The 25193-nt window shown below is 36.9% G+C and overlaps 1 protein-coding gene and 1 non-coding gene across 6 annotated transcripts in view; one reads left to right on the forward strand and one right to left on the reverse strand.

The window, feature by feature from the left end:
• CUL4B (cullin 4B) overlaps window positions 1-23128 on the forward strand; it is a 46044-nt gene extending 22916 nt beyond the window's left edge. For 3 of the 5 annotated variants that reach the window (XM_073879203.1, XM_025852643.2, XM_025852645.2), the window contains exons 4-21: window positions 1461-1564; window positions 2247-2316; window positions 3108-3181; window positions 3998-4160; window positions 4298-4387; window positions 4687-4769; window positions 6116-6183; window positions 7148-7266; window positions 7863-8055; window positions 12632-12736; window positions 13226-13336; window positions 13771-13862; window positions 15135-15242; window positions 16105-16218; window positions 17069-17174; window positions 18508-18680; window positions 20297-20449; window positions 22202-23128. In XM_073879203.1, coding sequence (XP_073735304.1) covers window positions 1461-1564; window positions 2247-2316; window positions 3108-3181; window positions 3998-4160; window positions 4298-4387; window positions 4687-4769; window positions 6116-6183; window positions 7148-7266; window positions 7863-8055; window positions 12632-12736; window positions 13226-13336; window positions 13771-13862; window positions 15135-15242; window positions 16105-16218; window positions 17069-17174; window positions 18508-18680; window positions 20297-20449; window positions 22202-22297 — 2022 coding nt within the window. In that variant the 3' untranslated portion in view covers window positions 22298-23128. The remainder of the gene's footprint in view (window positions 1-1460; window positions 1565-2246; window positions 2317-3107; window positions 3182-3997; window positions 4161-4297; window positions 4388-4686; window positions 4770-6115; window positions 6184-7147; window positions 7267-7862; window positions 8056-12631; window positions 12737-13225; window positions 13337-13770; window positions 13863-15134; window positions 15243-16104; window positions 16219-17068; window positions 17175-18507; window positions 18681-20296; window positions 20450-22201) is intronic. The other 2 variants (XM_025852644.2, XM_025852646.2) reach the window with 1 other exon arrangement.
• On the reverse strand, window positions 10481-10583 carry LOC112809336 (U6 spliceosomal RNA). Its single transcript, XR_003204559.1, has one exon. It is a non-coding gene; the product is annotated as a U6 spliceosomal RNA (small nuclear RNA).
• Window positions 23129-25193: the final 2065 nt, after the last annotated feature.

Raw genomic sequence — 25193 nt, forward strand, 5'->3', positions numbered from 1 at the left:
CGAATATTGGCGGGGGTGGGACCTAGCCGAATATTGGCGGGGGTGGGACCTAGCCGAATATTGGCAGGGGTGGGACCTAGCCGAATAGTAAGAGACTATGGTATCTTGGGTGAGAAGAGAAAAACCACAGCAGAAGGGAATGGGAGAAGGAGGACTCGGCGAAGTACTGGAGGTGGGACATGTGGGTAAGATGAAGTACAAAGACGGAATCCAAGCCGGGAAATGAGAGATGCTGAGAAAATGAGTCAGTCAAGAGGAATGTGAGCTACAACGAGAAGAATACTAAAGAAGGAAGGGGAAGAGTCCATAGAGAACCAATGTGAACAGAATGGCTCATGAAATAAGCATCAATACACTCTTTAGGTACTTGTGGCCTAACCCAAGGCCCCATGGAAAGTGGCCGGAGGAGAATCAGCTTTCTTATTCCTCCTTAGCTACAAGGTCTAATTGGCCTGCTGTTTCCTAGTGAGGTGTAGTGACTTTCCTGCAATGATATAAGTGGTTTTCTTTAAGCTTTCTTTTCATTTGCTAATTTATTTATTGGACCTGCATGCTGGGACTATGACTTTCACGTACTTATTTATAAAATTCCACTCCAACCTACGGAACTTGGATCCTTCCTTAGACTCAGTTTTAATGGATTTTCTGCCTTTTGTTGTGATGAGGAAGGAATCCTGGTGTTATACTTAAGTCATTACTAGTTGGAACTGTAGATTATATCGGAGTTCATCCAAAGAGTTTTACCAGGCCTGTTGTTTTAAATGTGAAAGTCTTTGATACACATAACAAGAAACTCACAGAAATCTGAAGTTTGTCTTTTTGGGATCTGGGTATGAAAGAAGACCAATTCAACTATTAGAATGAAGTAAAAATAGTCATTTCTGTTGTAATTAATGTTTACTTAATTGTGCAAATTTAAAAACCTCTATATTTAAATATTCATAAACTGAAATATTGGAGAAAAATACTTGGTGTTTACATCATACCCATTATAATACTGCTAGCAGTAATTCATTGTTCTGTTCAGGAAAACCAAAGTGTAAGTTTTAATTCAATGGTGGTCAGACTGCCCAATCCATCTGGTAACCAATTCGTGAAACTGTTTTTTAAACTCAAAATGGAATGCTGCTTATGAAGACAATTAACATTTTTAAGAACAAGACAGCACTGATATGTAGTCATTGTTACAAATCGGATGTCTCCCCAGGGTAGAACTTGACTTGATTCCCTCCATCCTTAACCTGAACAGCCGTAATAAATATCTTAGTGGGGTTTCTTTTTGGTACATTGGTTATGAAAAAGTTCATTCACATTCATATCTTGTTACTTTACTTTGTGTTTTAAATGGATAAATAATGCCTTTTAATAAAATGATGTAAAATATTAAAATAGTAAGAATTTGATGTAAATAATCAATAACCCTGTTTTCTCCTTAAGCAAGTATGTGTTTAATCTTGCAGGCTGTAGAAAATCTCTGTTCCTACAAGATTTCTGCAAACTTGTACAAACAGCTGAGACAGATTTGTGAAGATCACATCAAAGCACAAATTCATCAGTTCAGAGAATATCCTTTTAAACCAAAAATACTGTATTTTTATCTGTTCCCTCCTTTCTTATCCCTCACTATTTAACCCAACTTGAAATGGAATGCCTGTGTTTTGTAGATTTGTTACTGTTTCTTACATTTCTGGAGAAAGAAGAAATGAGTTTTTGACTTTTCAACTTTAATTAGGTTCCAAGTCTGCATTGTGATGTTAGTGCAAATAAGATGTCCTTATGTCCTTACCCTTTTTGTCCTAACAGATTTCCATTTAAGGACAAATAAGGGAAGTCATAAACAACATAATACTCACTTAGTGTAAAATTTGTTCTAAAAGGTATTTAATGGGACCTAAAACTTTTTTGCAGTTTAAAAAATAACATTTTGTTCTATAATTAAGTGCTATTTCATTTGTTGTTTTTTTTTTTTAAGATTTTATTTATTTATTTGCCAGAGAGAGCACAAGCAGGGGGAGTGGCAGGCAGAGGGAGAAGCAGGCTCCCTGCTGAGCAAGGAGCTGATGCCGGACTCGATCCCAGGGCCTGGGATCGTGACCTGAGCTGAAGGCAGGCACCTGACTGACTGAGCCACCCAGGTGTCCCTATTTTTATTTAGTGTGTAATACTCCATATTTAAGACAAATATGCTCTTGCATTGCTTACATTACTTGTACTAAGCACTTAAAAGTATCCTTGACATATCTCATGGATTCATTGGATAGTGTTCTTTTTCTAAAGAAAATTGATAGATGCTGGCAAAATCATTGCAGACAAATGGTAAGCTGGAAAAAGTATTGTTTCAGCTAAGTATTGTAGTTAAATAGATTTCTTCAAATACACGGATGTTAGTTTTAAAAGCTTTGCAGTTGGGGGGGGATTGCCTCAATATCTGCTCTTATTCTGAATTGAACACTAATTTTGGTTAAGTTTTCTATTTTAAAACTGCAAGTTATAGGGAAACTACCATTTTGGAATGACTTGCACCTTAGGATCATTTTTATTTTTGTCACACTTAACGAAAAGGTATCTCATTTTTAAAAAGTTACATTTTTGTCTGTTAGTCTTGATGGCTGTCCCACCCACCTACTTGATTGCCTGTGAAGATGCCTCATGGTCCTGCATTTTAGTTCATTCAGATCACCACCTTTTCCTTTCTCCCTAATCTGGTATTTATTTTCTACCTTATATTCTGCAAACTCAAAATCTTAAAATCCCCCTACCCAAAACCACACATGTACAATTTAGGGCAGCTTCACCCTGAATGAGCTGTTACTGAGGAGGAATTGTATGTGTGTCCCCTTAATTCCCTGTCTTTATTTTCAGTTACATCTCAAGTTGCAGAGAAGTCATAGGACCATTTTAAGTGTCCCTTTTCTAGAAACTACAGCAAGGATTAAGACAATAGAATAGTTTAATAAAAATAGTATAGGCATATTCTCAGGTAGATTTCTTTATGTAGTAGTCCAGGATATATATAAAAGTGAATCCTGCAATTTTATTCTTGTTTTATCAAGAGCAAATGTTTCAGCTTAACAAAATATAAAAATCAATTTCTTTTTTGTTGGCAGATCATGATCAGGAGCATTTTTCTGTTTCTGGATAGAACTTACGTGCTACAGAATTCAATGCTACCCTCCATTTGGTAAGGATGCCAGAAAAAAAATACGAAAAAATTTGTTACAAGTCATAGTCAAATCTTAGTTACACTAATGGAAAGAGAGTAAGTGATACTGTGAATATTCTCCTAAAAACGCAAATTTGGCTTCTAGACTTGTATTTATAGCAGTTTTACCTTCTTAATTATGGTTTGCCTATTCTAATACTAGAGATAGATAGCTAACATTCCCTGAGCATATAATAACTTAAGAAGTTTTTTTTGTTAGCTAAGGGAATTAAAGTTTGCTCTGGACTGTCTAGGAGTGTGCATTATTCTGTTGCTTATCAAGAGTTTGTTCATTATCTGTTAACATTGCTATGGAAAATTCCACGTATACACGAAAATAGAATATTATAATGAGCTCTTTCCCCCACCTTGTGCCTAGCATCTACCTACAGTAATTATCGGAGAGTTTACTGATTTTTGAGTACTGAAGCCAGATGACAAATGGCCAATTAAGCCTTCATTACCAGTACAGTGAAAGCCGTTTTGTCTTTGAACTAATTTTGTCTCTTGATTTGACCAAGGAAGAAATCCACCAAAGGAAATAATACAAGAAAACTTAGTTATGGAGGAAGACAGGAATTTAGCTTCAGTTCTCATTAAAGCCTAAATGAGTTTCCTGTATGCTTTAACTCTAATAATGTTGTGTAAAATTAAATGTGTGGATTTTATCTTTTTACAATTGCTGCTTCAAATCTGGAACCCTAATTAACATGTGGTGAGAAGTTAAGCAGGCCTCTCTAGAAGTGGTATTTATTGTTGTCAATTAATTTTGATTCTATGTATTTTTTATTTTAGGGACATGGGACTGGAGTTATTTAGGGCTCATATTATAAGTGATCAGAAAGTCCAGAATAAGACAATTGATGGCATTCTTCTCTTGATTGAGAGGGAAAGGAATGGTGAAGCAATTGATAGAAGTTTACTCCGAAGCCTTTTAAGCATGCTGTCTGATTTGCAAGTAAGTTAACTTACAGAGCTGATTGCTACTCCTAGATTGATATTTAAAAACCAAATTCATAGTGCTGTTCACGTAGAGGATGTTTAATAAATATTTACTGAATAAATGAACTCCTTTATTTTGATCCCTCCTCCCAGATTTATCAGGATTCTTTTGAGCAACGATTTTTGGAAGAAACTAACCGGCTCTATGCAGCTGAAGGCCAAAAATTAATGCAGGAAAGAGAGGTATTTAAAAATCATGATTAATAAATCCACTGTGTCTCACAGTAGACCTTGCACTCTAGAACATAAGCTGCCCTTTGCGTTTATCTTCCCAACATTGTGATGCTTTTTTCCTCACTTAGGTGCTCCTTTCTTTTCTCTCTTCTTAAAGGCCAGAATTCTGGATCATAAACTACCTATAATTTTACATATGATTCAACCCTGTCACATTTGACAGGGCTGTTCCCGGGATTTTTTGGACTTGACATTTTCTGAATGATTTATGGGGAGGAAAACAATAATATAAAAAACTATCTTTGTAGGTTCCTGAATATCTTCATCATGTTAACAAACGTCTAGAAGAAGAAGCAGACAGACTTATTACTTACTTAGATCAGACCACCCAGTAAGTATTATATGCTCAACCTAATAGACTTTAACCAGTGTTGTTGAATCACTTAAGGCACTTTCAGCGTCCCCAAACGCATTAGTACCTATTTTCAGGTGTGATTTGAGATTTTTTTTTTTTTAAGATTTTGTTTATTTATTTGACAGAGAGCACAAGAAGGGGGAGCAGCGGAGGGAGAGGGAGAAGCAGGCTCCCTGCTGAGCAGAGAGCCCCATGCAGGGCTCGATCCCACGACCCTGGGATCATGACCTGAGCCGAAGGCAGACACTTAACTGACTGAGCCACCCAGGAGGCCCTGATTTGAGATTTTTAACAGTTGTTTTCTTGATGTAAACTTCATTTCCCCCCAGCTAATTAGATTTAATCTGTTAGGTCTAATGTGTATGTGTTTAAGCAATTTAAAAATAGTATTATTAGAGGGGTTGCCTGACTGGTTCAGTCGGTAGAGCATGTGACTCTTGATCTCAGGGTCATGAGTTCAAGCCCCACACTGGGTGTAGAGCTTACTTTTGTAAAAAATGAAAGAAAAAAAAAGTGTCAGAAACAGATGTGATCTTTGAAATCTTAAGGCTGATTAAAATTCAGTAGATGTTTGGAGGAGAAACTGTTTCTGTGCTTTCCTAAATATTACCAACCAGGGAGTTCCTGTAAGCAGCATAGATAACTACCTTCCTAATAAAAGCAGAGAAACTTGGAAAAAGCCAGCCATAGCAATACCATGGAAATAATTGATTCAGTGATGTAAATCAAATTCTGAAATATTGCACTTTTCCTTCTTATGGTGTAGAGTAACTCTGAGCACCGATACATTTAAACATAGGCTAGGGATATTGAAATTAACATAAAACAAGCTATTTGAGGGGTGCTTGGGTGGCTCAGTTGGTTAAGCATCCCAACTCCTGATTTTGGCTCAGGTCATGCATGATCTCAGAGTCGTGAGATGGAACCCTGAGTTGGGCTCAGGCACTGGGTGTGGAGCCTGCTTAGGATTCTTTCTCTCCCTCTCCCCCCCATCTCTCTATTCTATTTTTTTTTTTTAAGGATTTACTTATCCATTTTAGACAGAGAGCTGGGGGAGAGGGAGAGAGCAAATCCCAAGCATACTCCCCTCTGAGTGTGGAGCCCGATGTGGGGCTCGATTCCACAAGCCCGAGATCATGACCTGAGCCGAAATCCAAGAGTCAGACACCTAACTGACTGAGCCACCCAGGCATCCCATTGCTCTCTCTTTAAAAAAAAAAAAAAAAAAGGCAGCAAGCTATTTGTTCCCACTGACCTCTGGAAAGGCTTTAAATTTTCAGCAAAGTCAAATGTCAGTAATTCTAAACTTTTTTTCCTTATAGGAAGTCATTAATTGCTACTGTAGAAAAACAACTTCTAGGTGAACACTTAACAGCAATTCTTCAGAAAGGTAATTGACCAGTTTATAAAGAGATCACTTTTAAAATGGTAGCAGCATATAAATAAAAAAAAATTCTTAAGGATTACCCTTTTAAGAAGTTCGATACTTTGTGGCTGCTTTTCTGAGAATGGACATAATCCCTTTTCCCTATTTATCATGGTAAACTTTGAGGAGGTGCTTCTTGGCTTAATTTAAAGATACAGGAACTGAGAATGAGAGGGGTCCACTAACATCAGTAAAAACAAAAAGCAACAGTGGGAATATGGGAATTCTTGACTTAATTTGTAAGACTGTGGTAGGGGAAAGAATTTTTTCTTACACTAAAGTGTATATGTTCATAGCATATAAAACCAAACACTTCTAATCCCAAATGATCTTAAGGGTAAACCCCGAATTTTACTTGGACAATGCCAGAAATAGACAAAAGCCTTACCTTTCTCTCCAACCATCTTTTCTTTTATATAAAATGGTTATATTTTAGAACTTTAATGCAGTTACACTATTAGTTCATTCTGAAAATGGAATGCATTAGAATCTTGTTCAAACTTGGCCTATTAGTGCACGGTTTTTGAAATACCGCAGACCATATCCAATACTCTGAAATACAGTTGTGTATACTAATTAGTGCCAGATGTAGGATGGCTACTGCACATATGAGTGAGTTATTTATAATGTGTATTTAAGTAAATCAATTTTTACGAATTGGTTTATACATCTGATCTACCATGCTAAATAGCACAAACCATTACAGAATTGTTTTTGTGTTTATATAAACTAAAGCTCCTTGTATTTAGTTTGCATTTGGAAAGGTGATGTATCTATTTGGATTTAAGAGAAAACAAATCTTTATATTAAAATTCATAGACTAGTAATAGTTTAGACCAGTATCACAATAATAATTTAACTTAATTTTCATTAAAATGTCTGGCATTTTTGTTCACTATTTTTAATGCCAAAATGTTTGAAAATTCAGGTTTAAATAACCTCCTTGATGAAAACCGAATTCAAGATTTGTCTCTCCTGTATCAGCTCTTCAGTAGAGTTCGAGGTGGAGTTCAGGTTCTCTTGCAGCAGTGGATTGAATACATTAAGGTATTAACAATTAACCTGTGGCGTTTTTTCTCTTATGTCTTAAAATCAGAGTACATATCAGCAAGCATTTCTTAATTGTTAGACCCGGTTTTTTTTAAGTAATGTGAGTTTTGAGGGCAGTCAGCCTGAGAATGATCTGTGTAACAGATCAGCAATAAAAGTTATCTTCTTGATATCTGATGGGATTTCTAGCTCCAATATTGAGAATAGTGAATATGGGGGAAAAAAAGAGGACTTTTTTGGGGTCCAAAATTTCTTTCCTTTCTTCAGTTTTATACTGAAGCCAGATTGCCATTTAAAAAAAAATTCATACCTCACTTCCTTAAAAGTTAGGGACAAAAGCCTAGAGGCTTATAATAATGCCCTATTATGATACTGTATACCCAGTGGGTCATTCCTTATTTTGTGATTATAGATGAATGGTTATCAGTCTGGATGTTCTATCACTTTATTTTTCTTTTCCTGACTTCAAAAACAGCTTTATTTTATTTTAATATCTTGTAATTTAAAAATGTGTACCTACTTAAAATATGATTTGGGAATTGTTTTCATCAGAGAGAATTCAATTTTAAAAAGTGGTCATTTTTGTTTTTTAGGCATTTGGCAGCACTATTGTAATTAATCCTGAAAAAGATAAAACCATGGTTCAAGAATTGCTGGATTTTAAAGATAAGGTTGACCATATAATTGATATTTGCTTTCTGAAAAATGAAAAATTTATCAATGCCATGAAAGAAGCATTCGAAACATTCATTAACAAAAGACCAAACAAACCTGCTGAACTTATAGGTATTTTTCCAGTCTTTTTCCCCCCGGCTATTTAATGTTCTTTTATTCATAAAATTTTAGTCAATTTGAAATTTTGACAAGGTTGTGTAGTTTATTAACACATTTATTTGGGGTTGCTTAGGTGCTAGTTTCTAAGAATCTAGACATAAGGAATAAGTAAAGAACATCTCAAGGTAGAGAACGTCTCAAGTTCACATGCCAAACATAATGTTTTTTCTTTGTAAGATAGTACATTGAACCCTGTTTACTCTTATCTATACGAAGCTGGATATCTGATTTCTAAGCCTATAGCAATTTAGAGGTAGGGTAGGGTGCTACTTCTAGAGGCCCGCACTTAGTGCTACAGGAGAGGGTAGCAAGAAATTACCGTTGCTAGTGAGAAAGGAAAAATGTCCAGGACAAAAATAAGCTTAATAATCTGGGCCCATTTAGTGTAAGGCTGTGGTATACAGCAGTGTTTCTCGGATTTCCCTACCAAACTTCCCTTTAATGTCAGAAGGAGAGGTACCCTGTGATGAAGGTCTAGGCTCTTCTACCAGAAGGATAAAATTTCGTTGGTCTATTACTTATCCTTTAATTTTTTGGCAAATTTTGCCTTTTACTCTGTGATGTGTCTGGTTTGTTTTAATAAGTAGTCTTTAAGGCTCCTTAACATCAGTGTAAAATGGACACCCCAGGAGATGTGCCAGGTCTTTCAGTGGCTTTTTTTTTTTTTGAGATGTACTTGACATACAGTATTATCTGAGTTTCAGATGTACAACATAGTGATTCAGTGTTTGTATACATTGTGAAATGATCACCACAATAAGTCTAGTTACCATCTGTCCCCTTACAGAGTTAATACAATATTTATGGACTGTATTCCCTATGCTGTACATTACGTCCCCATGACTTACTTATTTTATCACTGAATTTGTACTTCTTTATCCCCTCCACCCATTTTGGCACCCCAGCCCCCCTTCCCTCTGGCAACCACCAGTCTGTTCTCTGTGTTTGAGTCTGAATTTTTTGTTTTTTAGATTCCACATATAAGTGAAACCACGTGGTATTTGTCTTATTTCTCTGTCTTCATTTCACTTAGCATAAAACCCTTAAGATCCATGTTATCGCAGAAGGCAAGATTTCATTCTTTTTATGACTGAGTAGTGTTCCATTACACACACACCCACACATACCCTTTCTTATCCATTCATCCACTGATGAACACTTAGGTTGTTTCCCTATCTTGGATATTGTAAATAATGCTACAGTGAACATGGGGGTGTATATGTCTTAGTGTTTGCATTATCTTTGTAGTGGAATTGCTGGATCATATGGTAGCACTGTTAATTTTTTGAGGACCGTCCATACTGTTTTCCATGGTGGCTGCACCAGTTTGCATCCCCACCAACACTGCACGAGGGTTCCCTTTTATCCACATTTTCACCAAACATTTTTTTTGTCTTTTCAGTCCTAACTATTCTGACAGATGTGAGGTGCTATCCCATTATGATTTTGATTTGCATTTCCCTGTTGATTAGTGATATTGAGCATCTTTTCATGTGCTTGTTGGCCATCTGTATGTCTTTGGAAAAAGACATTCAGATCCTCTGCCAATTTCTTAATTGGATTTTTTTGTTACTGAGTTGTATGGGTTCTTTATCTATGTTGGGTATTAACCCCTTATTGGATATATGATTTGCAAATATCTTCATTCCATCTTTTCCCAAAAAGGTCGCCTTTTCATTTTGTTGATGATTTCCTTCTCTGTGCAGAAGCTTTTTAGTTGAAGTCCTATTTGTGTATTTTTGCATTCATTTCCCTTGCATTTAGAGTCATACTCAGAAAAAAAAAATTGCTAAGACCTGTGTCCAGGAGCCTACAGCTTATGTTTTCTTTTTTTTTTTTTAAGATTTTATTTATTTATTTGACAGAGAGACACAGCGAGAGAGGGAACACAAGCAGGGGGAGTGGGAGAGGGAGAAGCAGGCTTCCCGCTGAGCAGGGAGCCCGATGCGGGGCTCGGTCCCAGGACCCTGGGATCATGACCTGAGCCGAAGGCAGACGCTTAACGACTGAGCCACCCAGGTGCCCCCAGCCTATGTTTTCTTCTAGGAGTTTATGGTTTCAGGTCTTCATCCATCCATTAAAAAGACAGTCAAGTCTCTAATCCATTTTGAGTTAATTTTTCTGTATGGTGTAAGATCATGGTCCAGTTTCATTCTTTGGCATGTGGCTGTCCAGTTTTCCCCAGTACCATTTATTGAAGAGACTGTCTTTTTTCCCATCATATATTCTTGCCTCCTTTGGCATAGATTAATTGACCATATAAGCATGGGTTTATTTCTGGGCTCTCTATGCTGTTCCATTGATATGTATGTCTCTTTATATGTTAATACCATACCGTTTTGATTACTACTACAGGGGTTTATTTGGTTTGTTTTTTTGAAATATGGAATGCTTCATGAATTTGCATGTCATCCTTGGAGGGGCCATGCTAATCTCTGTATCCTTCCAATTTTAGTCATACGTGCTGCCAAAGTGAGCAATGATTACTAAAGTTTTGTAGTATAGTTTGAAATCAGGGAGCATGTTACCTCTGGCTTTGTTCTTTCTCAAGATTAGCTATTTGGGATCTTTTGTGGTTCTATACATATTTTTAAGTTACTTGTTACAGTTTTGTGGAAAATGCCATTGGGATTTTGATAGGGATTGCATTGAATCTGTAGATTACTCCCTCTGCCCCTTCCCCTGCTTGTGCTGTGTCTCTCTCTCAAATAAATAGATAAAATCTTTTTTAAAAATTTACTTTTAGGTATTTTATTATTTATTTTTTTAAGATTTATTTATTTGAGAGAGAGAGTGGGGTAGGGGCAAAAGGAGAGGGAGAGGGAGTCTCAAGCAGACTCCATATGGTGTTCCATTTTGCGACCCTGAGATCACGACCTGAGCTGAAACCAAGAGTTGGATGCTTAACCGACTGTGCCACCTAGGTGCCCCGGTATTTTATTCTTTTTGATGCAGTTGTAAATGGGATTGTTTTCTTGAGTTCTCTTCCTGATAGTTTGTTATTAGTGTATAGAAACACAACAGACTTTTGTATATTTTGTGTTCTGCAACTTTACTGAATTCATTTATTCTAATAGTTCCTCGGTGGTCTTTCGGGTTTTCAATGTCTAGTGTCATGTCATGTACAAATAGTGACAGTTTTGTTTCTTCCTTTCCACTGTGTATGCCTTTTATTTCTTTTCCTTGCCTAATTGCTGTGCCTAGACTTCCAGTACAGTGTTGAATAAGAGTGGGTATAGTGGGTATCCTTGTCTTGTTCCTGATCTTAGAGGAAAGCTTTTCACTGTTGAGTATGATATTAGCTGTGAGTATGTCATATATGGCCTTTATTTTGTTGAAGTATGGTCCTGCTATACCCACTTTCTTGAGAGTTTTTAACATAAGTGGATGTTGAATTTTGTCAAATGCTTTTTCTCTATCTGTTGATGATCATATGATTTTTATCTTTCATTTTGTTAATGTGGTGTATCCTGTTGATTGATTTGTGGATGTTGAACCATCCTTTCATCCCTGAAGTAAATCCCACTTGATCATGGTGTAAGACCCTTTTAGTGTATTGTCGACTTCAGTTACCACGTCCAAGCCCCCTCCCTACGCTAGCAGGCTATGTGGAAAGTGCAGTGATGGTGTCTGCCATCACCTTGATCTCTAGGGAGCATATGAGCTATATCCCGCCCCTCCGGCTGATATGCCCCCAAGTCAGCAAATGTATCTTTCACATACAGTCTAGGTGCTTTTCAAACTGCTGTTTTTTCACTGGGTCTTGGGGTGAGCCACGCCACAAGAGAGTCCCCCAAGAGTGGAATGTCCATTTCCTACAGCACTTTGGGATCCCTGGAAATCAGGTCTGTTTGTTTTTTAAGTCTGACATTTCAGGGGCTCATCTCTGTAGTGCAGATCACTGGGGCCAGGGTGCCTGAAGTAAGGCACCAACCCCTTCTTCCTCCAAGAGAAGCACCTGTCTGGTGAAATCTTTCCCTGTTGTGTGTTGTTATACCTCTGTTGTCTCTGCCTCTGCTACGCATCTTGATGTGATCCTTTCATCCTTTGTTGAGGAGAAGAGTTCACCTAGTTTTCAGATGTTTTTCAAAAGGAAATGCTCCATGTAGCTGTAGCTGGGAGTGTGTTCATGGGAGGAGGTGTGTTCGGGCTCTTCCTATTCTGCCATCTTGGCCCTCCCCCCCATCCTCAGTGGCTTTGATGACTCCAGCATGGTTCTGTATACACTACCTCCCCGACGCTACCCCATTTTAATCATCAGGATAGTGGAAGTGGAAAGTACATTTGATCAGGAGCCGGAAGACTTGGGTTTGAGTTCAGGCTCTGGTATTTATTAGCTCTGTGAGATTGAATAAGTCATTTGCTAACCTTGACTTTGGAGACTTTAAAAAATGCATGTATACCTCTGAAACCTTGAAAAACTCAGTATATCATACTCCTGTTTGGGTATATCTAGTGCCTAGTACCTTACGGATACCCATGGTCACTAAATATAATCACTAAACAATGAACTTTCCCCCCATTTTAGCTAAGTATGTAGATTCAAAGCTTCGCGCAGGCAACAAAGAAGCTACAGATGAAGAACTTGAAAAAATGTTGGATAAAATTATGATCATATTTAGATTTATCTATGGTAAGTGTTTTTGTTTTAAAATTTTTCTTTTCAAACAGAGCACTCAGCAGAGAAACTATCAAGTATAATTAACCAGAAGGGAGTATTTATTTGGGAGTTAGATATTTAAAATTGTATTATACTTGTTGCATTTCATTCATTAGGGTACTTGAGGAATATTACTTCATTGCCTTGTGCTTTGACTTTTCCACTTATTAAGAGCCTGGATTTTTGCTACTTGTTTTAATTTCTATTGATGCTAAAGCCACCAGTTGACTCAAGTTTTTTTTTTTTTTTTAAGTTAATGCAGGCTTAATTCTTTATAGCAAAGAACTTTAGAAATATCCGGCATAAATATCTACTTCTAATGTCTGTTGTATTTAATGAACTTGGGTAAATGTATACATTAAATAACTTGAAGTAATGGTGTGATTTATTAAGCACTTTGGAGCAATTTTGTCAAAACTTTTTATTGGACTCTTTTGAGTTGTGTTTTATTATTTAACATAGGTAAGGATGTTTTTGAGGCCTTCTATAAGAAAGATTTAGCCAAGCGCCTGTTGGTTGGGAAGAGTGCATCTGTAGATGCTGAAAAATCAATGCTGTCCAAACTTAAACATGGTATGATTGTCATTCTTTCTGTTCCTTTTCTTTGATTTCTGAGGGAAAATGTTAGCTTAATTTTTACTCTTTAATTGCCTCTTTGATTAATCATTGTTCATATGATGAAAATTAAATAAGCTTATGAGGTTTCCAAGCTATTGTACATATCCAGAGCTGTTGCAGTTTTTTAAAAAATAAAGCATTGCTCTTGTTTTTGTTATTTGTATAGATATTTTCCATTTATTTTATGCCTAAATAGTAGATAAGGTTACTACAGGATTAAAGAGTTTGACTGTGAATTAATGGGGCATACAGTTTGGGGTAAGGATTTTTTCATTCTTGTGAATAAAGATCATATTTCGTGCTAAAGTAAGTTTTATATTTCATGTTTTCAATTTTCAATTCTTTGTTTTCACTTTAAAATATCATAAATGTATAAACGTCTTTAATAGAATGTGGAGCTGCTTTCACCAGCAAACTTGAAGGAATGTTTAAAGACATGGAACTTTCAAAAGACATCATGATTCAGTTCAAACAGGTAAAAGTGAGTTAAACTCTTACTTAATTTCTCAAACTTAAGTATATTTAGTTATCTTCTTCCTGTGATTTGCCCTGAAGAGGATAAATAGGAACCTATATTTGTTGTAAATATATCATAGCAGCTTAGATGATATTCACATTAGAGGGAAAAAACCACCAACAAAATACATTTGACCTACTTCAGCATTTATTCCCGATATATATATACCCAAGGTAACAAAAAACCCCGAATCAAATGTATTGACTGAAGTCAGGACAAGAAAAACTGTAGCTAGATCGTGAGAACAGGGCTTTCACTAGCATCTAATCACTGTTGGTGATATGTTTGTTCAAAGCTGGCAGTGGGGAGCGGGGGGGAGGTGATAGAACGGTTGTATAAGGCCTCTGGGAACATCAGGAATGAAAAGCTAGCTCCACAGTTTTGCAGATATTGGTAGAAGGTGGTTTTGAAATATTTAAGAGCATGGGTAACAGTGAGAGCAAATTAGATTCTGCTCTCAGTCTTTTAGTGGTGACTTCTTTACCACTGTGTTGCCCCGGTGGGGACTGAGGGCGGGCAACACAAGAGAAAGACCAAGAGGACCATGGTCCTGTAGTAGTGACAGAATAGGGCTTATGTTCTTTGCCCTCTCCCCTTCTTCTTCCTGCCCCACTTCAGGTCATCCCCTGCACACAGGCAGTGCAGCAAGTGAAAAGCCGGAGACTTGGGCTGGCTGGTGGGGTGAGGCATGGGGTTTGCTACAGGGACTTCCAAGCCACATAGGGGTCTCCAAAGGTGGGGACTGCAGGTGGTAGGGGGAAAAGAATGGAGAATGAGGGACGCCTGGGTGGCGCAGTTGGTTAAGCGACTGCCTTCGGCTCAGGTCATGATCCCTGTCCAGCGGGGAGCCTGCTTCTCCCTCTGGCCCTCCCCGCTCTCCAGTCCTCTCTCTCGCTCACTTTCTCTCTCTCAAATAAATAAAATCTTAAAAAAAAAAAATGGAGAATGAGATTCTACCTATAATAGCCCAGCCATAAGTGAGAAATTATTTAAGTCACTGATGCCTCTAACAAGGTCACGTGATCCTTGTGTGCCATTGTAATAAAATACTAACTAGTACATTTAATGTAGGCTTCATTCATAGTCCTTTTATAACAGTTGCCTTTTATTTTAAAGATGGTCAGTGTTTGCATGTAATTTTATAATGGGGAACTTCTTGAATGGGTTGTTATTATGACATGAAATGTATGCACCTTTATTTTTAAGATCTTAGTGTATGTGTTGATCTTATTGTAGTATATGCAGAACCAGAATGTACCTGGGAATATTGAATTAACTGTGAATATCCTGACAATGGGTTATTGGCCAACATATGTGCCTATGGAAGTCCATTTACCACCAGAGGTAAGACTTGCTGTTCAGGACTTGAGTTATAAGCATAGAAATACATAAAGCTTCTGTTTTGCTTGTCTTTGAAAAATAAATACTTTCTAAAAGTTTATGCCAGCTGTTTTAACATTTTGCTCTCCTTTTTATGTGACTCTCGTACTTATATCATAGAGTGTAGTTAATGATATCAAGTTTCTGGGTTCAGGGCCAACTTCTCTGACTCTTCTTTTAGTTCCCCAGATTGTAACCATCATTCTGCCCAGCTCTCAGAAATTTTTGCTCACGTATCACCTGGGGGTTGGATTGCTGAGTGAGTGGGCTTGAGTAAATGCATCCTAACTTTTGAGGAAATGTCTTAGACTCAGGACTGAAGCTTAGAAAGGGGGTTAAGGCTAGAGATAGATATTGAGACTCCTTCGTGGAGATAATCATGGAAGCCAAGGGGGTAGAGATCTCCCTCATTAAGAGGAAGAATGTAGAAATAGGAAGAAAAGGGCTGAGACAGAACTTTGGAAAAGGTTCACATTTGGCAGATGGTAGGAAGAGGAACCTGTTAAGGAAGCCAGCGAAGAAGCAATAGTGAGATAAAGGAACCAGTATGGTTTGGAGGCACAAAAGTCCCTGGAGGTGAATGTTTCAAAAGAGGGGATGTTTAAATGTTGCCGAGAGATCAAAGAGTATAAAAACTGATAAATGCCATTAGATTTGGTAGTTGGGAGACAAGTTACCTTACATCAGAGTGATCGGTGGAGCTACTGGGTATGAAAACTGATATTAAAAACTTCCAGAAATTATTCCACATGAGGTAAATATAAAGAATGGTGAAAGTGATAACTGGATACAGAGCTTAAATAAAGCTGTATTTTATTTATTGTAGATGGTAAAACTTCAGGAGATTTTCAAGACCTTTTACTTAGGCAAACATAGTGGCAGGAAACTTCAGTGGCAGTCAACCCTAGGCCACTGTGTGCTAAAGGCAGAATTTAAAGAGGTAAGTAGATGTTCCCCAAACCTAGTTTTCATCTTTGTCTTTGATGTTGAGGTCATCCTTCTTTTTTTCCTTAAAAAATCTTTTTATTTGAGTAAAGTTGACATACACTGTTACATTAGTTTCACGTGTACAACATAGTGATTCAACTTCTCTATACATTATGCTATGTTCACCAAGAGGTCATTCCTCTTAACTTGAAGGTTTAAGCTGTTTTAAAGTTTATCCTAAATACATGACAGAGTGACTGCTTGTCACAGCTTTTGTGTGTATTATAAGAATGTGATCTTCATGGTTGAATTGGCCCTGCTGCAAAACCAAAAACCGGTAACCCTTTTTTTGCTATCCTTTCCCACCTGTGGATGCAGAATTCTCATTGCTGCTTCTTGACAGGAAACTTCTTGTTGCTGGGAGCTAGAGAATAGAGTGGGTGTAAAGGAGAACAGTTCCCATATCTAATTTCAAAAAAATTCCCTGCAGCTTTTCATGACTAATTTGAATCCAACAAGTTGAAAATGCATTTGAAATAGTGATTTCTTGCTGCATGTGAAAAATAATCTGTAATGGCACATAAGGCTGAGTTATTAATTTTCATTACTTTGTTGTTCTGTTTTAATTATACAACTTAGAAAAAAGACCTGTAGAAAGGTCACCCAGTCCTTCTTCCTGTTTTAGGTGGGATCACACCTAAATCCTACACTGAACATACTGGCTTTTCTGGATAATGTTAATCCGTGTTTCTGAATGCACTAATTGAAAAATGTTTTTCCTGTTAAAGATTAGTTATTTGATTAATTTTCATGTATTTTTTTAAAAAAAGAATGATGGCTGAACACTGCTGTTTCTCCAACAGGGTAAAAAAGAACTCCAGGTCTCTCTTTTCCAAACCCTGGTGCTGCTAATGTTTAATGAGGGAGAGGAGTTCAGTTTAGAAGAGATCAAGCAGGCTACCGGAATAGGTTTGTGTTGAATCAGTCAATTAGCAAGCATTATTCAATGTCTGCTATATGCATTCCACTAGGTTAAGAGCTTTGGGGGCATACAAAGGAATAATTCCTCTCCTCAGCACTCATAATCATGGAGAAAGGGGGACATGACATTTGTAATAATTTCACAACCAGTAAGTTACCAATCTGTGGTGCCTACTAGGAATGTGTTAGGAGTTCAGTGAAGCAGGAGATGTCTGTGGGCTGGCATAATTGGGAAATCCTTCACGAAGGAGGTGATATTTGAGGTGGGCCTTCAAGTTTTAGTTAGGGAGATGGCGTAAGCTGCCAGGGGAGGTACTGTGAGAAAAGGCTTAGCGCTAAGAATGAGCACAGTGTGGGCAGGAGTCACGAAGTACTTCACTGCAGCGTCAAATAGTGAGATACAAAGCTAGATAGGTAAGGTGAACAGAGCCTGATCATGGAAAGCCTTGCAAATCTAGCGGATGAAACCTGCTTTGTAGGGTCTCAAGTGTGAGACATAATAGAAGTGGCTTATTTGGACAACTGACCTGGAATCAATAGACAATAGGGCAGCTTGGAGGTTGAAGAGATGCCAGTCCAGAAACTAGTGGGGGTAATTCAGGCATGAAGTGATAAGGGCCTTAGTTTAGAATGAGGCCAGTGAGAACGGAGAGGAGGCATCTAACTCTAAGGAAGTTAACTACTAGGTACATGAAGGATGAAGGGGAAGGAGTAGTTAAAGGATGATTCCAGGGTTTCTCACCAGAGTGGATGGGTAGTTTCAGGGCTGACAGTTGGAAAGAGGACACGGTTTTATGGGGAAGATTATGAATTAAACTTTGGACATATTGAAGTTGATGATAGTAAAACAGTCAGGTGGAGGTGTCTTTTGTAAGATTCTTTTAAAAAAATTTTATTTATCTGTCAGAGCAGAAGCAGGGGGGAGCAGCAGAGGCAGAGGAAGAAGCAGGCTCCCCGCTGAGCAAGGAGCCCGATGCGGGACTTGATCCCGGGACTCTGGAATATGACCTGAGCCGAAGGCAGATCCTTAAGCGACTGAGCCACCCAAGGCCTCCTTGGAGGTGTCTTTTGAATGTGGGATTAGAAGCAAGTGAGATGTCATTTCTGAAGATTTGGTAGTTATCCACATGGAATATTGAAGCCTTTAGAGGACCATAGGAAAAAAGGCATTGGTTAGGACAAAGAGGAAGTCATTGATGACCTTGGGGAGAAAAAGGAAACCATTTTAATAGAGGGATGAGGTAGAAGTAGATTGAGGTGAATGTAGTGGTTTGTGTTGATGAACTAGTAACAAATAACTAATCCACTATTTCTTCTTCAGAGGATGGAGAATTACGGAGAACACTGCAGTCATTGGCCTGTGGCAAAGCTAGAGTTCTGGCAAAAAATCCAAAGGGCAAAGATATTGAAGATGGTGATAAGTTCATTTGTAATGATGACTTCAAACACAAACTTTTCAGGATAAAGATCAATCAAATCCAGATGAAAGAAACGGTATCTCTTTTTGCATTCTCCTTGTTCTGATGTGCTGTAATTATACGTGTTCATAATAAAAACTTATAAAGAAGATTTTATGCCTATACTACAGTCACTAACATTTTCTGTGCCTTTATCTAGCTCAGTATATTTCAGTACTTGATCTTGGAAGTTTTTTGAAGTGCACACAGTTGGGCCGGATACTCAAGATAGTTTTATATCCTGCTTTTTTTGCTTAACATTAAGTCTTTAGAATTTTCCATGCCATTAAATATCTTCATAAAATGGCAGATGGCCCCACAGTGTTCTTTTACATGGCCATTATAATTTATTCAACCAATGCCTGTTGGGCAATTAAATTTATAATTTCTTAGTGTTGTCAATAAAACTGCAAGAAACATCTTTGTACCTAAATCTTAATCTCTCTGACACTTCATGATAAATTCATGGAAGTACGTCTTTGGGGTTAAAGAATATGAACATTATAAGAGTTGTAAAAATGATGTCGTATTATGTTCCAGAAATTCTGGACCAATTTACACTCTGTCTAGCAGTGTGAATGCCTGTCCTAATGGTGCCCTCACCAGCACTAAAGGTTATATTTTCTTTTTTAAATCTTTGTCAACTTGCTGAGTGAAAACTCAGTGATTTAGTTAGTATTTCTTTGATTAACAGTGAAGTTTTTGTTTGTTTTTGCAAGAGACTTTTATTACAGAAACAAACAACTGCAGCATTTCCTGAAACCATTTGGTTTCAATTCCAAGGTTTAATGCAGTACTTGAGGAAAAGCTTTAATGTGGGATAGAGATCAGTATCTCAGAGACAAGTTCTGTCTTATTCGCATTCACATCAAAGGTGTGATACTCCCTTAGAAGAGTACTGTGTTCTTTAAAAAAAAAAAAATTGATGCTGTATCAGAAAGAAATTGACTACAAAAAACCCAAACTATTCTTTTAACTTAGTTGCTAAAGATGGACATTTTTGCTTCAGCATTAAATTGATAAACTGTCTCCTAAACACCTAAATTTCTGTTAGTCTTGAACAAATATAATCGCTAACACTGCATTTCTGATTTATGTATTATAAAATAAAAATTAATTTTTAAAAAGTTTGACTCTAGTTAGTTTAGCTAGTACCATACTTTAAGAGGTCAGTCAGTGTGTTTTGCAGATAAGCTAATGTCCTACAGAAATCTGGTCAGTAACCCCTTGTGACCCATTTAGAAGATTTTGAGGACAAAGTAAAAGAAAGTGGTAAATGCTCCATCAGCCATCTCTACTTCTATCCAGCTGAATTCCTGAGACCAGACGAAATCCGGGTCTCCTACTCCTCCGCCATCTTGCTCTGCCTCCCAAATTATCAGCCATCTCTACTTCTAAAAAGACAACTTTAAGTGGTATTTTTCTATTAACTAATATTGGCATTACTTCATTGGTACAGGACAACATAATTAGGACAGAAAGGAATTGTTTGTAGGTTTTTTTCTGTCATCATCTGTATTTATAAGGTTTCTTTAAATAATTCAGTATATTTAAATCGTTAATAGTGTGTCATGTCCCTAAAATGTACAGTTCGTGTAAGCGAGCAAGTTTCACTTCAGGTACAATTGCTAAGTTTAAAAACCTTTTTGTTAGGTTGAGGAACAAGCAAGCACTACAGAAAGAGTATTTCAAGACAGACAGTATCAAATTGATGCTGCGATTGTTCGAATTATGAAGATGAGAAAGACACTTAGCCACAATCTTCTTGTTTCAGAAGTGTACAACCAGCTGAAATTTCCAGTAAAGGTAGGTACTTCTGTGTTTTTTAATTGAGTTTGTATATATAGAAGAGAACACATTACATTTTCAGACACAGATCTTAAAAACATAGATTTAAAGCCTCAAGACCATTTGGAGGGACAAAACTTTTCATTTCTCATGCTCATATATATGATCTCCCCCGAAAAAACCCTGTTGTTAGCATATGTGGATAACTGTGACAAAGGGGAAAACTGTAAGGGCTCTTGTACCTGAAAGTTTAGCTGCTTAAATGAGTGTGAAATTTTCAGGTTCATTCACAGTATTTCCTTTGAGCTTTGTTATTTTTGTTATTTTTTTTTTCTTTTTGAAATACCTTGGTATTTTGACGGATTTGGTTATTTTAATCTTCTGTTTAGTTAGCTTATCTAAGTGTCCATTAAAAACTCTATACAGATAATTAGCCATCAGGCATCTTTTTGAAAAGTTGAGCAATTGTTCTGGCAAGCTGAAATTGGTCATTTAAATGGACATGCTCCAGTGTAAATGTCCAGTAATAAAGAGGCTTAGACAGTGTGGTGTTTTATTAGCCTGTTTTCCAAGTTTTTTGTTTTTTTTTTTAGAAGGTTCCCAAACCTTTGTGATGATAAACACCTTGTAGAGTTTGGGTAGACTCTTGGCTCTTGAGGTTCTCAGGAGCTTTGGGCTTAGGTACATCACTTCACCTTGTTTTGTAAAATGGGGATGATAATAGTACTTAACTCATAGGTTCATTGTGAGGCTTAAAAGAGCTATGATCTATGGACAAAACTTAGCACTGGGCCTGGCATAATAAGTGCTTGTTAGCTATGAATGCTAATAAGTCAGGCTTTCTCTCTTCTCCAAACCTAATACTGCCTTCTCATTACCACGCTCTTACCCTTATGCTCTGCCTTACAACCATGTCACCTCCAGCCAAAGAGGTCACTGAGGCAGTTAAAGGATCACTATAATAAATAATTGGTTTTTGTCCGCCCCATCAAACTACTTTTGCTCTTTACTCTTCTCAAATCAAGTGGCCATTTTACACTATCTGAAAAACTCTATTAGCAAGATTATATTCTTTTTAATAGGCTAGATACAATAGACAGTGAAATTTTGTCATCTAAGAGCTAAGAATGCAATCATGAGAACAAGTTAGACGCTTTCTCAATTTTTCAACCACAAGTAGGATTCAAAAATCTAAATTGTTTATGGTAGGTAACAGGTAAATCTTACATTAAACCTGAAATAGAGAGACTGAATTATGAGGTAATTCACTTATCAGACCATTTGTTGTAGCATTCTTGTAAATAGTGTTTTCTGTAGTACATTTTTAATCTTATTTTATAAAAATGCAACCTGACTTGAAAACTAGCTTTTGCCCAAATTTACGGTCTACTTATCTTCTCAAACTCTCTTGACAAAGCTAAATAGAAATTCTGTTTTCTTAAACTATAATGTATTCCTTGTGTGAAGTTAATGATAAGTTAGTCTTTTGTATTTGTGCAGAGAATAGCTGGTTCTCAAAAGACCTCTTTAAGATAGAAAAGTAACAAAGTATTGTGTAATGGTATGACAAGATGTAACAGTATATGTATAGTATAAAAACATTTCTTAATCTGGTTTTATTTTCATTATACTTTTTCTTTTTAAAAAAAATTAGGAGATTAAATACATTAAATCAGTGAGCCAAAACTTTTTTTTTTTAATGGGGTATTGGTACATGGGCTTGAGCCAATGATTATAAGGTTTGCACTGAAAACTTGCCTTCTCTTACAGCCTGCTGATCTTAAGAAGAGAATAGAATCCTTAATTGATCGGGATTACATGGAAAGAGATAAAGAAAATCCAAACCAATACAATTACATTGCATAAAACCTTGGCCTCCGAGTATTTGGTATCATATGCAGTAGCCAGTGGATAAACTAACCTGTTGATCCTATATTATTTGACTTCTTTTATACTACCAATGACCAAATGAAGCAGTGTAATGGAAATAGTTGAGTTGACTTTTTCAGTGGTTAACATGCCCATTTAAAGAGTTAATACTTAACCTTTAAGAAGAATGTTGTTGAACTCTTTGCATGTTATTTAGTATGATGTGCAGAAAATTCTTAAGAAAGTACCTGGTCTTCATGATTCCTCTTTGGAACTGGGGAAGAGGTCCTATGGCTATTAAAAAAGGAGGGGGGGTTCTTATACACCATTAATTATGAAGCAAAGGGTTTATTTGCTTAAAATGTCATTTAAAGATACTTAAACTGCATGCAAACTTTATTTACTGTACAGAGTTCTGGATGTATTTATCAAATAGAAAAACCACCCTGGACTTGGTTGTTCACCTGTTTTGTGATTTCCCTTGAAAAGAAAAATAAGTTGTCATAGCTATTGATATTTTACTAAGTAATGTTCTGTTACACTGAAAGGGATGTTTTAAAAAAACTTATTTGGAAACAAGTTTTCAAGTAGAGGGACAGTTGCTTACATAATCTCTTGTATACACATCCTAGATGTTCTATTTATGACCATGGGATGTGTGTATATGGCTTAGCCCTGAGTTTACTGTTCTGATTAACAGGTACTTATAATAATAGCTGAAAAAGAAAATTGCTGATCAGCTGTACTGGAAGAACATGGTGGGAGAGAAAAATCCAACTCTTCATATTAAAAATGAATACAATACGAACATTGCAAAAGAGACCAAAACCCCCGTGTTTTGTAATTTTTTACAAGAGCAAAAATTCAGTCAACTAGTTTTCAACTTCCTTTAGACTTTATTGTTGTTTGGACAGTTTTGTCTTCAACTTGGACCAATTGTTAGATTGTTACAGGCTTCCTAGGATTTAGCATTCCTGTTTTCTCTACCAAAGTTTTTTTGGGAAGTACCCCAACTTTCCATTTTGCTAAATAAACCTTTCATCCTCCTAACTTCCTAAAGACCTAGATATAAAGATCTTCCTTTATTTTCCCCATATGCCCCCTAGTTGGGAATTTCAAAATCTGTGTCATGCTGATCTTAATTCCTTTCCAAAATTTCTTGAAGAGTTCTCATAGCCACTGGACATCTTCCTTTCAGGGGAATGTCCTAGGATTGTTCATACATAGAAAATAGCAAAAGTATTGTTACTCAAATTGATAATGTGAGTAAAAAGGCTTCTCTTTAGCATCAGTGGGGGGTTGGTTGGTTGTTTGGTTTGTTTGTTTTCGTGGGTTTGGTGGTTGGGTTGTTTGGTTTTGTTGGGTTTTTTTTTTTGTTGTTTTTTGTTTTTTGCTTCCTTGTATTTCCTTGAAGGGAATCGATCCTGGAGGAGAAGCAGAAAATTTTGTTTAGATTTTTTAAACAGAATTGCTTTGATGCTTTTGGCAATAGTGTATTTTCTTGACTATTTGGAGCCATTAGGAAGAATACCTAGGTCCTAACCATGAACTGAGGAGACTTTTGGCTCTTGTATCTACTATTGATTATTTTCTTGAATTCTCAAGACCTGTGACCAGCTACTATAAAAAAGTTGCCTGTTTCTAATTGCATCAACTTGCACACTGTTAATAATATGTGGTATTTAGAATGTCTTCCTAAATCTTTTTGAGCAGCCATTGCCTATATTTTCTCAGCTTCTCCCTGGTTTCCTTGCATGAGCTCATCTGACAAGGAAATGCAGCTATTCTGTTTGACCTCTCTCCACACTGGACCATTTATGTCGTGTCCTAACTCATCCCTGATGGTCTCTGAGATATATAGACTATTCCACAAGACTCAATAGTTACTCTTAAGGAATTTTTAGGTAGAATTGGTCCCTGTTAGGAGGAGACTCTTGGTGTCACTTTTGTTATCTTGAAAGCTGGTCCCTTCCTTGAGGCTCTTAATTTTTTGAAAACTTGATGCTGTTTCAACTGAAAAATTGGCAAGAATATTAAAAAACAAGTTGAGGGGAGCTGTTTAAGACATTGAAAAGTAATTGCAAACAACATTGGGTAATTGTGACTTTCAGTTGTTCTGTATCAGTTAAATTTTTGTGCTCTTTTCCCTGTGTACGTGGTGGTTCTATTTTTCTCCAATAAAACTTTTATTTAAAAAAAGTTTCTGGAGAAGATCTTTAAAATTCAAGCATTTTAAGAAAGTTATGAAACCACAGAATTTTAAATCTTTCCTAATGATTTAATGAATCCATATCTGTCAATTCTGTTATTTTAAAAATTTCTCTTTTTTATTTTTGTGGTGGTTTGGTGATAATGCTATAGGAATGTGGAGGAGGGTATTGGTAAAGGGTGAGTAAAATTCCCAGGAATTCTCAAGGTGAGTATTCATTCTTAAATGTCATATTTTAGAAAAATCAAGTGCAAGTATAAATACTGTTTCATTTGAATTCTCAAAAGTCAAATAGTTTCATAAAGTTAACGTGAAAGTAGTTTACATTGAGGGCGCCTGGGTGGCTCAGTTGGTTAAGCGACTGCCTTCGGCTCAGGTCATGATCCTGGAGTCCCGGGATCGAGTCCCGCATCAGGCTCCCTGCTCAGCAGGGAGTCTGCTTCTCCCTCTGACCCTCTTCCCTCTCGTGCTCTCTCTCTCTTATTCTCTCTTTCTCAAATGAATAAATAAAATCTTTAAAAAAAAAGTAGTTTACATTGAGGGAAGAATAAAAGATTAAATACTTTTGTAATGGCACTTGATTTTCCTTTTCTATTAATATGACTTCTGGGCGATACACTCTCACTGTAAGATGCACATCAAGGACCTTACCAAGCCAGGAATCAAGAAGCTTTTTTAACCCAC

Source organism: Callorhinus ursinus, unplaced genomic scaffold (genome assembly GCF_003265705.2).
Source record: "Callorhinus ursinus isolate GAN/ISIS: 27379988/994484 unplaced genomic scaffold, GSC_fseal_2.0 scaffold33, whole genome shotgun sequence".
Lineage (NCBI taxonomy): Eukaryota > Metazoa > Chordata > Mammalia > Carnivora > Otariidae > Callorhinus > Callorhinus ursinus.